General features: G+C 44.1%; 1 protein-coding gene across 1 annotated transcript; it reads right to left on the bottom strand.

The window, feature by feature from the left end:
- Nucleotides 1-5045: 5045 nt before the first annotated feature.
- Nucleotides 5046-7897, bottom strand: TEX43 (testis expressed 43). The gene is made up of 3 exons (XM_032334937.1): nt 7636-7897; nt 6793-6901; nt 5046-5406 (listed from the first exon to the last, which is right to left on the bottom strand). Exons 1-3 carry the CDS (start codon nt 7719-7721, stop codon nt 5197-5199), a joined length of 405 nt encoding a protein of 134 aa, XP_032190828.1. The 5' UTR covers nt 7722-7897; the 3' UTR covers nt 5046-5196.
- Between the last annotated feature and the right edge of the window lie 3438 nt (nt 7898-11335).

Here is an 11335-nt window from a genome sequence, read left to right as displayed (position 1 = left end):
ATGGGGTACAGGCTCCCCTGCTACTTGAAAGTACAGTGTTCCTAGGAAACCATTCACAGCAGAAGTGGCGTAAATGGAAAAAAGAATTATAATTCATTTCTATAGAAAAATGAGTGAGCATGCTCAGACACCAAAAGTTCCTTCTCTCTGGCTCTTCTTAAGCCTCAGGACACAACATCCTAACGGATGCCCAAAATACTTGGGGATAAAGCACAGCAGATGTCACAGACACATCTCAAAGCGCTGGTGGCTGGACACGGAGAGCAGTGCCCAGGAAGGAGCAGTTGGGGTGCACACCACTCTGTAGTGGTTCTCCACAAAACAGATTCTGAACGCAGGGCCCACTTTTTGACTTTTTTCATAAGAGAGAAATCCTCTTCAGGTTTCTTCCCGCTACCGGAGCTGCATAATAACATAGATCTTGCGAAAAAGTGAAGCGTCTTACCAGGAACTTTGAGAAAAATGGGGAAGACTTGTACGTGAAAGTTGCTGAGGGGGTAGAAGTTCAGAGTTCTCCTTCGCTCGGGGCCGCGCTCCTCAGTGCGCCCTCAGAGGAAAGCCGTCAATCTCTCTCATCTTCCTCGCCTCTGGCTACACTCCGTGCTCTCCCAGCCTGTGAGCAAGCGTTTCTACCACAGGCGCACAGCCCCGTTTGGATTCTCCAAACCCAGCAGACGCCGGCCACGCACTCCCGTGCCACTCCTCCTAGAAGAGGAAGAAGGGGTCTCCACAGATCTGCCACTTGTGGGGAACCTGCTTGAAGAGCAGAGACCCCACTGTGCCTGGGATCACGGTTTAAGGTAAGCCTGAACTGAGAATCGACTCCTTAGCTCGGTCTCTGGAGCCGGCTTCCCCGCTCCAATACCTGGGAGCTCTGCCACCCTCAGGCACCCCTGGTCTTTTGGGGACCCTGTCGGTCCTGATACTGCACTGTCCCTGTGAGGGCTCTACCCCCTCCTTAGCCTCCAGATGGGAAAATGAACGAGAGGCAATGATCGAGATGCAGGGCTGCTTCACGCCACACAGTAATTAGCAGTGTCAGAATTTGGCTCAGTTCAGCCTAACTATAAAGCCCATATCCTCTGAAGCACTTCCCTGATGGTTTTTAATTTGTCCCTAGGAAACATACGTTTTCCTTTTTAAATGCATACTCCCTTGTTCTCTGTTTTTCTTTCAATTTTTTACAATATCAGAGAAAATTCTTCTGTGACTCTGCAAAGTGCTGGGTATTAACGGGGTTAGTCCACAGAATTCAAGCCCCCCTTTGTTAATAAAATAGTTTGGGAATTTGTTAGTTACGGACGCACTGAAGAATTATTCTCTCGAACTTCTACAATACCATAGTATCTCCAACACATGAAGACCGTTTTCATTCATGAAATAAACATTTTTTTTTTTTTTTTTTTTAAGAAAATTGTTTTTCTTGAGCAATGCAAGAGAGACCTCTTCTGGTCAAGAAGCAGAAGTCTTAGGCAGAGAACCAACTTGGAAAAAGTTAGGGTGGAAAGAAGATAAAACATGAAACAGGTTTCCTCTAAGAGTTGACATTGACTTTGGGGTTCAAACTTTGACAAACAGAACAGAGAAAGGAATGATCCCACACATACAGAGCCCTGTGCACAGGAGTGGAAGGGCTCCTTCTTTTCTGATAATAAAATATATGTTTCCTGTAGATAATTTATAAAGGCACAGGATGTAAGAATCACTCATAACTCTACTGTCCAGAAATTATACTGTATAAACATTCTGATGCACTGGGTTTCTGCATTGTTTTCTGGTTACATACATTTTTTTTTGTCAACAAACTACGTAAATCTAGATTTTTCATTCAGTGTTTTATCACACCTATTTTTCCTTTTTTTTTTTTTTTTTTTTTTTTAAGTAGGCTCCACTGGGCATGGAGCCCAACTTGGGGCTTGAACTCATGACCCTGATATCAAGACCTGAGGGGAGCCCAAGTGTCAGATGCTTAACCAACTGAGCCACCCAGGTGCCCCTTTCCATATTCTTAAAAGAAGAAAAAGATGTATTGTGATAGCCAGACTTCCTTTGGTAAGTCATCTAAAAGCCAGGGGAGTTTCAATGAATAATTTTACATGGTTTCTGTATAGTCAGGGCCCCTGTTGATGCACTGAGAGGCACAGAGCACGGTGAGTGGATTGGTTGCTGGCTACATTCCAGCTGCTACACATCTTCTCTGCCATACTCCCCTTCTCTGCCACACCTGCTCTTGGTGGCCCCACGGGAAGCTGACTAGTAAAGGTCAAATATGATTACCAGTGTTCTCGGTATGTGAAAAACTCATCAATTCACTTTTTTGACCTTGGATATCCCAGAGATTTTTAGGCCCAAGATGGAGCTGCTCCAGGCCCATGATGTCATATTGGCAAAGCAAAGCTTAGATAACCGTCATGTCCCTGAAAGTGCTCTGCCTGATCAGAAATGCAGTATATCCAGCCAGCCAATCCCCAAGGCCAAGTGAACTATGGATTGTGTTCTTCCTTTCTTGCTTCTTGTCTTTTTTTTTTTTTTTGGACAGACAGAGATCACAAGTAGGCAGAGAGGCAGGCAGAGAGAGAGAGAGGGAAGCAGGCTCCCTGCTGAACAGAGAGCCTGATGTAGGGCTCGATCCCAGGACCTTGGGATCATGACCTGAGCAAAAGACAGAGGCTTTAACCCACTGAGCCACCCAGGTGCCCCTTCCTTCCTTGTTTCTGTTTCTTTTTCTTTTTTCTTTCTTTTCTTTTTTTTTTTTTAGATTTTATTTATTTGTCAGAGAGAGAGAGAGAGTGAGAGCATGCACAAACAAGGGGAGGGCCAGAGGGAGAGGGAGAAGCAGACTCCCTGCTGAGCAGGGAGCCTGATGTGGGGCTCCATCCCAGGACCCTGGGATCATGACCTGAGCCAAAGGCAGATGCCCAAAAACTGAGCCACCCAGGCGCCCCTACTTCAGTGATCTTTAAGTTGGTATCAGATGGACCTCTTTGTCTTTTTTATAACAGTTTCCTTAATGCAGTAATCATGTATAAACACTTGGCTGGGTGCAGTGTAGCTTAGACCTAACATGATCTTTTTTTTTTTTTAATTTTATTTATTTATTTGACAGAGAGTGAAATTACAAGTAGGCAGAGAGGCAGGCAGAGAGGAGGAGGCAGGCCCCCCCACTGAGCAGAGAGCCCGATGTGGGGCTCGAGCCCAGGACCCTGAGATCATGACCTGAGCCGAAGGCAGAGGCTTAACCCATTGAGCCACCCAGGCGCCCTCTACCATGATCTTTAAAAAAAATTTGTGGTAAGGGGCGCCTGACTGGCTCAGTTAGTAGAGTAGGTGACTCTTGAACTTAGGGTTGTGAGTTCAAGCCCCACATGGGGTGTAGGGATTACTCAAAAACAAAAAGAATCTTGAAGAAAATGTGGTAAAATAAACAGGACATAAAATTCACTTTAACTCTCTTTGAATGTACAATTCAGTGGCAATAAGTACATTTACCTTGTCCAGCAACTGTCTCCATAACTTTATTATTTCAAACTGAAAACTCTGTACCCATTAAGCTGCAACTCTATTTCTCCCTCCTCTGCAGCCTTTGGTAACTACTATTCTTCTTTCCCTAGGAATTTGATTATTCTAGGTATCTCATACAAGAGGAATTACACAATTTTTGTACTTTTGTGTGCGGCCTATTCATTTAGCATATTTTCAAGATTTCCCCACGTTGCAGCATGTATCAGAATTTCATGACTGAATTTTATGGCTGAAGAATAGTATTCCATTGCCTGAATATACCACGTTATATGTATTCATCCCTCAGGGGACATGTGAGTTGCTTCCACATTTTGGCTATTGCAAATAATGTTTTTGTTTTTTGTTTTTTTAAAAGATTTTATTTATTTATTTGACAGAGAGAAAGAAATCACAAGTAGGCAGAGAAAGAGGGGAAGCAGGCTCCCTGCTGAGCAGAGAGCCCCATGCAGGGCTCGATCCCAGGACCCTGGGATCATGACCCAAGCCAAAGGCAGAGGCTTTAACCCACTGAGCCACCCAGGCACCCCGTGAATAATGTTGTTAGGAACATTGGCACACAAATATGTTTGAGTCCTTCCTTTCAAATCTTTTTTTTTTTTTTTAAGATTTTAAAAAAATAATCTCTACACCCAGAGTGGGGCTCGAACCCACAAAAACCCCGAGATCAAAACCTGAACACCTTCTGGAGCTGGAGCCAGCCTGGCGCACCCTCTCCCACTGACCCCTCCGGCCTTCAATTCTTTTGGGCATATACCTAGAAGAGGAATTGCTGGATCATAAGGTAATTCTATGTTTAATGACTTCAGAAAGTACTACACCCTCTTCCACAGTGGTGTACCGTTTTGCATATGGTCATTTTTAGGTTAAATGATGCTCATCCCTTCTTTGCTACAGGAAATTGATCCTTGGATACATTGAACCAATACAAAAAATACACTTCAGCTGAAATGGTGTTGTGGATCTTGGAGGTAACTGCCAAATACTTCAAGTTACCATGTGGAAGAGTTGCCAGGACCCACAGCCTTGGTAGGGGGAGGTGTTGGTGAGGCAGGGCAGAAAGATGGTGTTGGAAAAGGCAGAAAACCAGCAGAAATAATTCCACATCCTGCCCCTCTTTCTCGGTGTGGCTCCTCTGACCCTGAGTTTTGGAGGCGATGAACAACAAAGGAGTGAGGAGAAGAGGAGGAGCAGCACAGTGAGGGTAGATGGTTGGACTGGATCCATCAGTTAAATGGAGTGAATTAATTTCAGTGAGAGTTTGCCTTGCTACCCCCCCTCCTTCATCTCCAATGTTCTCAGAGCCTGTTTGCTTTCAGAAACTTTTTTTTTTTTAAAGATTTTATTTATGTATTTGACAGACAGAGATCACAAGCAGGCAGAGAGGCAGGCAGAGAGAGAGGAGGAAGCAGGCTCCCTGCTCAACAGAGAGCCTGATGCGGGGCTCAATCCTAGGACCCTGGGATCATGACCTGAGCTGAAGGCAGAGGCTTTAACCCACTGAGCCACCCAGGTGCCCCCAGAAACTTTTATAATGGATGAAGAGTACAATTGACTTTTATTTTAGCCTTCAAAAAAAGTGAATCTGTAGGTGAAATACAATTGTGCAACAGGCTTAGATTTGTGGGGAGAAAAGAGATTGGGGTTGAAATACTCTGATACTTTATTTTTCCATTCTTAGACCAGTCTCCTCCTGAAGCCGTGGGAGATCACAGTGCTTTGGTATCTGGAGAGCGGGGAATGCAGAGGCATATCTGCAATTTTTATTTCTGGTGGGCCTTTCTTCAAGACAACTGCCCGATCTTCCCCATGGCAGAGCCTTTCGCTGTGATTCGAAAACAGAGTGTCTTCTAGAGGACCAGCGTGGATCCCACATACTTCTGCGTGCTAAGGGTAGAAAAAAAAAAAAAATCCCACTTTAAATCATGCCAAACAGCACTGGATTAGGGGAAGATGGAGATTCCCCAATAGTTTTTCCTAACTACCCCTGTTGAGAAGGTAGGTCTGGGGTGCCCAGGTGGCTCAGTCAGTTCAGCACCCGACTCTTGGTTTTCAGCTCAGGTCATGGGCGCAGGGTCTTGTGGTTCAGCCCTGTGATGAGTTCTCCACTTAGCTCACACTGTGCAGTCTGCTTGTCCTTCTCCCTCCGCTGCATCCCCTGAGCACATGTGCTCTTTTCTCTCTCTCAAATAAATAGGTAAATAAAATCTTTTAAAAAAGGAAAAATCTAGTGGATAGAGCATTATAACATCCCTTTTTAGTTTTTATTTTATTCTTGTTTAGATTTTTGTTTATTGTTTATTTGAGAGAGAGAGAGAGCACAAGCAGGAGAGGGAAGAGGCAGAAGGAGAGGGAGAAGCAGGCAGCCCCATGCAGGGCTCCATCCAAGGACCCTGGGATCATGCCCTGAGCCGAAAGCAGATGCTTAACCCCCTGAGCCACCCAGGTGCTCCTATTCTACTTTTTTTTTTTTTTTTTAAAGATTTTATTTATTGTATGAGAGAGAGATCCTATGGGAGGAGGGCAGAGGGAGAGAGATTCCCAAGTGACTACACTGAGCAGGCAGCCCCATGCAGGGCTCGATCCAAGGACCCTGGGATCATGACCTGAGCCGAAAGCAGATGCTTAACCCACTGAGCCACCCAGGTGCCCCTAAGTTAATTCTTAATTGCAAGTTGCCATTATGTGAGAAAGGTAGACAAAGAGTTCTGAAATCTTTGGGTATATCTTTTTTAAGTTCATCTTTGGGCTCAAATATTTGAATAGATGTTGCTATTTAACTCTTCCTTGCAAGTTTATGTGAAAATGCATCAACTAGTTTATAGTTTTTGTCAGACAATTGAATGGTGGTTACCAGGGCCTAGAGAGAGGGTGAAATGGGGAGACATAGGTCAAAGGGCACACACTTTCACTTATAAGACCAAATTCTGAAGCTGTCATATTCAACCTAGTAACTATAATTAATAATACACTATTGTATACTCAAAAGTTGCAGAGAGTAAATCTTAAGCTCACGGGAAGAAAAAATGAATTAACACTGTGCGGGATGAATGTGTTAATTATCTTGATCCTGGTAACTTCTACAGTGTGTACGCTTATCAAAGTTATCACATTGTCCACTTTAAATACATACATTTATTATACCCAATAAAGCTGGAAAAAATAAATATAAATTTAAACATAGCTTTTGTATTGTTACATTTTATTCATAGATATGTTAAACTAGACTATTTCACTATGAGTTTTTCATTATGAACATGTATAGGAAAATACCTTCAGATTCACATTCCTGAATTTCATGTTTTCTTTCCAAGGCATAACGTAATGTCTTGGGATCATCCCTTGCTTTAATGAAAACCGTGGCAAATGAACCTCATTACACCTGAAGATTAGGAAGGCAGGAAGAAAGGATATCTGGTGAGTTTAATATAATTGTTTTAGCATTATTCATGTGCTGTGTCTATGATGTTGGGTTTTCTCCCTCCCCCAGCTGCAGAACAGAGAGCTATGGCATTGTTTGAGGGTCATCTAATAATGAACCCATCAAAACTCCAAGTATCACCAAGATCAAGAATCGGGCCTGGGGGCACCTGGGTGGCTCAGTGGGTTAAAGCCTCTGCCTTCAGCTCAGGTCATGATCCCAGGGTCCTGGGATCGAGCCCCACATCGGGCTCTCTGCTCCGCAGGGAGCCTGCTTCCTCCTCTCTCTCTGCCTGCCTCTCTGCCTACCTGTGATCTCTGTCTGTCAAATAAATAAATAAAATCTTTAAAAAAAAAAAAAAAAGAATCGGGCCTGGATGTCTGCACCTTGAACTGCATGCTGACCTTTACAACTTGCTTGCAGTGTTCATTTAAGCTGATACTAAGGAAGAATGCAGCACACCCTGATTTGGCCAGGCCCACCCATGGCCTAAAGAAGTCTCTGACCAGCCACAAATAGCTTCCGAATTTAGTACCTGCTTTATACTCTGGGCAGACTTGCTTTCCCTGCCCACTCATTGTTTCCCTCTAGAACATCAAGCACAAAATGTTTGTCCTCATCCGTGTCGCTCCCAGAGGGCAAACAAAACAAAACAGAACACAAAACCCCCAAACCCAGAACCCTTAAGTCCTCACTTATTAGAAGGCTTGTATGAACTCTCTTCATAGCAACTGTTGGCAAGCTTAGGTAAGATAGGACAAGTGTCTTTCCCTGAAGCCATCACTGCCAGTAGGGACAGACTCTCTTCTAGAACTTCACTGACTCACTCCTCTAATTATGATGACATTGTTGCCACAGACAGAACACTGTCTTGCTAACTTCATAGCAACCCAGAGCAGTTATATTAGCAGGTGATTAAGAACCTAGGGCTTAGGGGTGTCTGGTGGGCTCAGTCAGTCAAGCATCTGCCTTTGGCTGAGGTCACGATCCTGGGGTTCTGGGATGGAGCCCCACATTGGGCTCTCTGCTTGGCAGGGAGACTGCTTCTTCCTCTCCCTCTGCCTGCTGCTCCCCCTGCTTGTGTACATGCTCATTCTCTGTCAAATAAATAATAAAATCTTTTTTTAAAAAAATGTAGAGCTTAGGGGCGCCTGGGTGGCTCAGTGGGTTAAGCCGCTGCCTTCAGCTCAGGTCATGATCTCAGGGTCCTGGGATCGAGTCCCACATCGGGCTCTCTGCTCGGCAGGGAGCCTGCTTCCCTCTCTCTCTCTCTCTGCCTCTCCATCTACTTGTGATTTCTCTCTGTCAAATAAATAAATAAAATCTTTGAAAAAGAAAAAAAAAATGTAGAGCTTAACGGGTGCCTGGCTGGCTCAGTTGAAAGAGCGCATGATTCTTGATCTTGGGGTCATGAGATCTTGGGGTCATGTGGGCTGTAGAGATAAAATAAATAAAAGTTAAAAGCATATATATTTTTTTAAATGTGAAGCTTAAAGCTATTTTTTGTGTATTTTTTTTTTCAGTACCCCAGGACTAAAACATCATTTTTTTTTTAAAAGATTTTTATTTATTTGACAGGCAGAGAACACAAGTAGGCAGAGAGGCAGGCAGAGAGCGAGGAGGAAGCAGGCTCCCTGCGGAGCAGAGAGCCCGATGCAGGGCTTGATCCCAGGACCCTAGGATCATGACCTGAGCTGAAGGCAGAGGCTTTAACCCACTGAATCCCCCAGGCGCCCCTAAAACATCATTCTTATCATGAACAATTAAGATGAGAATGCTTGTGGGACGCCTGGGTGGCTCAGTTGGTTAAGCCGCTGCCTTCGGCTCAGGTCATGATCCCAGCGTCCTGGGATCGAGTCCCACATTGGGCTCCTTGCTCGGCAGGGAGCCTGCTTCTCCCTCTGCCTCTAGCCTGCCACTCTGTCTGCCTGTGCTTGGGCTCTGTATCTCTCTCTCTCTCTATAACAACAACAACAAAAATCTTTAAAAAAAAAAAAGATGAGAATGCTTGTGGACATGTTACAAATTTGACACAAACATGCTACATAACATTTTGGACTATGCAATTATTCACAAAGTAGCCCTTCATATAAACACTCTGTACTTGTCCTTGGCTAATTGTCCTATTTATATACTGCACATGGTGGATATGTCTCATTTATGTTTCACCACCTATTGCTTACACACACCTTTAAGAGTGGAAATCAAATATATTTGAACCTAAAACCAATCCAACCCCTTCTACACCCTAGGATTTGAGTAATAATGCAGAGTATTTGAGATTATAAAAACTCATTTTAATACAGGGAGTGTGTCTTTACAAGTGAGAATGACACTTTCATCGCCATGAGAGGTGGAGGGTTATTAGAGTCAATGCCATAGGCACCAAGTACAAAGAAGTTAGGCTAAGCAGCAAATACTACTGCCAAATGCCATTTGGTGAGAGTATTAACTGAATATATACCTAACAATAGTTTGAAGAGACATTTGTTTCCTTTATTTATTTTTTTTTAAGTAATCTCTCTCCCAACATGAGGATGAACTCATGAATCCGGGGAGCAAGAGTTGCCGTGCTCTACCAAGTGAGTCTGCCAGGTGTCCCTGGATAGAGATTTCTAGATTTATTTATTTTTTATTTTTATTTTTTTTTAAGATTTTATTTATTTATTTGACAGAGAGAAATCACAAGTAGATGGAGAGGCAGGCAGAGAGAGAGAGGGAAGCAGGCTCCCTGCTGAGCAGAGAGCCCGATGTGGGACTCGATCCCAGGACCCTGAGATCATGACCTGAGCCGAAGGCAGCGGCTTAACCCACTGAGCCACTCAGGCGCCCCGAGATTTCTAGATTTAGATGAGCAGAAAGGTTTACAGAAAAATTTTAATAGATAAAAATGTAAAGAACCTTAAAAACTGAAGTGCTAGGGAGGACTCCGGGCTCTGGCCTGTGCCACATTAGGACTCTCACTCCTTTCAGACCAGGTTATCTTGCTTCTGGAGCATGTCTTGGAGCAGAAGACTGTGAACTCCCAAACTCTGCAAAGTCTTGAGAGGACATACCACCTTCCCCAGCAGGATGTAGAGGTCCATCAGCAGTCATGTGAAGCATTTTTAGGCAAAAAATATAGAAAAATGTTCAGAGATGTGGAGAAAATCCTTCAGGGGATTTGGCCATGGGAACACAGCTCTATGGGGAGCTGATGGTGAGTGAGGACGAAGGCAGCCAGGTCACCCACAAGTGCTTTGAGTTGACTAAGGAGTGGATGGGTAGATCCTCAGTGGAGGGAGTGGCCAAGATTTTTTTTTTTTTTTTAAAGATTTGATTTATTTATTTAACAAACAGAGATCATAAGCAGGCAGAGAGGCAGGAAGAGAGGAAGGGAAGCAGGCTCCCCATTGAGCAGAGAGCCCAACTCGGGGCTTGATCCTAGAACCCTGGGATCATGACCTGAGCCGAAGGCAGAGGCTTTAACCCACTGAGCCACCCAGGCACCCTCAAGATGCTATTTTAAAGAGGAAACCTCCCAGTGAGATTCTTTTTCATACATCTACTCCTAGCCCTGGTGCGGCCTAGATGTTGAAGACAGGATAATGGGGCAGCTAAAGCCATCAGACAATAGCAGTATCCAGGTCTCGGTGCTTGTTTTTCCAGACTGCTCTCGGTGAAGCTCACGGGGCTCCAGGAGGTGTCTCTGCTCCCTACCTTGGCATTGCCACCTCCCTGAATTGGATCTCTTCTGTGAGGTTTAAGGCAGTTCTTTCATTCAGAATTAAAGCCATCTGGGAGACATCGAAAATCCCGTGGAACATTTGGCATCGATCCCTGCAGCATATGCCTGCAAGAGGTGCCGCTCTGCAGAATTATTTTGATGGATGTTTGTTATTTAGATATTTTCAAAACTTGAGTACCTGTTAGTAGAAGTGCAGGATAAGCATCCAAGATATATCGATAATAAAACGTAATGGATTACTAAGAAGCAAAATTAAACACCTCAAGTGTTGGTTTCTATTTAACATTGGGAAGTAATCCTAATGTAATCCAGAAATCCATGGTTTCCAAAGTGGTAAGGCAACAACTACTGGTGAAAATGAACTAGGGGGCAGTGGGTGGCTCAGTCTGTTAAGCGTCTTCCTTCGGCCCAGGTCATGATTCCAGGGTCCTGGGATCCAGCCCCACGTTGGGCTTCCTGCTGAGCAGGCAGTCTGCTTCTGCCTCTCCCTCTGCCCTTCCACTCCTGCTCTCACACTTGTGCTCACTCTCTCCAATAAATAGATAAAATCTTAAAAAGAAAAGGAACCGGGATGGACTATTTAGTGAAGATGAAGTAACCTCATATGTTAATGACCTTCAAAAACCTTAACTTTCACTAGAAAATTTAATAGTTACACAAACGTATGG

This window comes from Mustela erminea, chromosome 3, assembly GCF_009829155.1.
Source record: "Mustela erminea isolate mMusErm1 chromosome 3, mMusErm1.Pri, whole genome shotgun sequence".
Taxonomy (NCBI): domain Eukaryota; kingdom Metazoa; phylum Chordata; class Mammalia; order Carnivora; family Mustelidae; genus Mustela; species Mustela erminea.
Note: the sequence above shows the minus strand (reverse complement) of the source record. Positions and strands in the feature narration are given on the sequence as shown.

What these genes read in the sequence shown, in the direction of transcription:
- TEX43 (XM_032334937.1), bottom strand. Translation starts at nt 7,721, where the DNA reads ATGGCTTCAGGGAAAGACACTTGTCCTATCTTACCTAAGCTTGCCAAC. An exon ending in TCATACAAGCCTTCTAATAA is followed by an intron (nt 6,902 to 7,635) that starts GTGAGGACTTAA and finishes CCTAATCTTCAG; the next exon opens with GTGTAATGAGGTTCATTTGC. An exon ending in TCAGGAATGTGAATCTGAAG is followed by an intron (nt 5,407 to 6,792) that starts GTATTTTCCTAT and finishes TTCTACCCTTAG; the next exon opens with CACGCAGAAGTATGTGGGAT.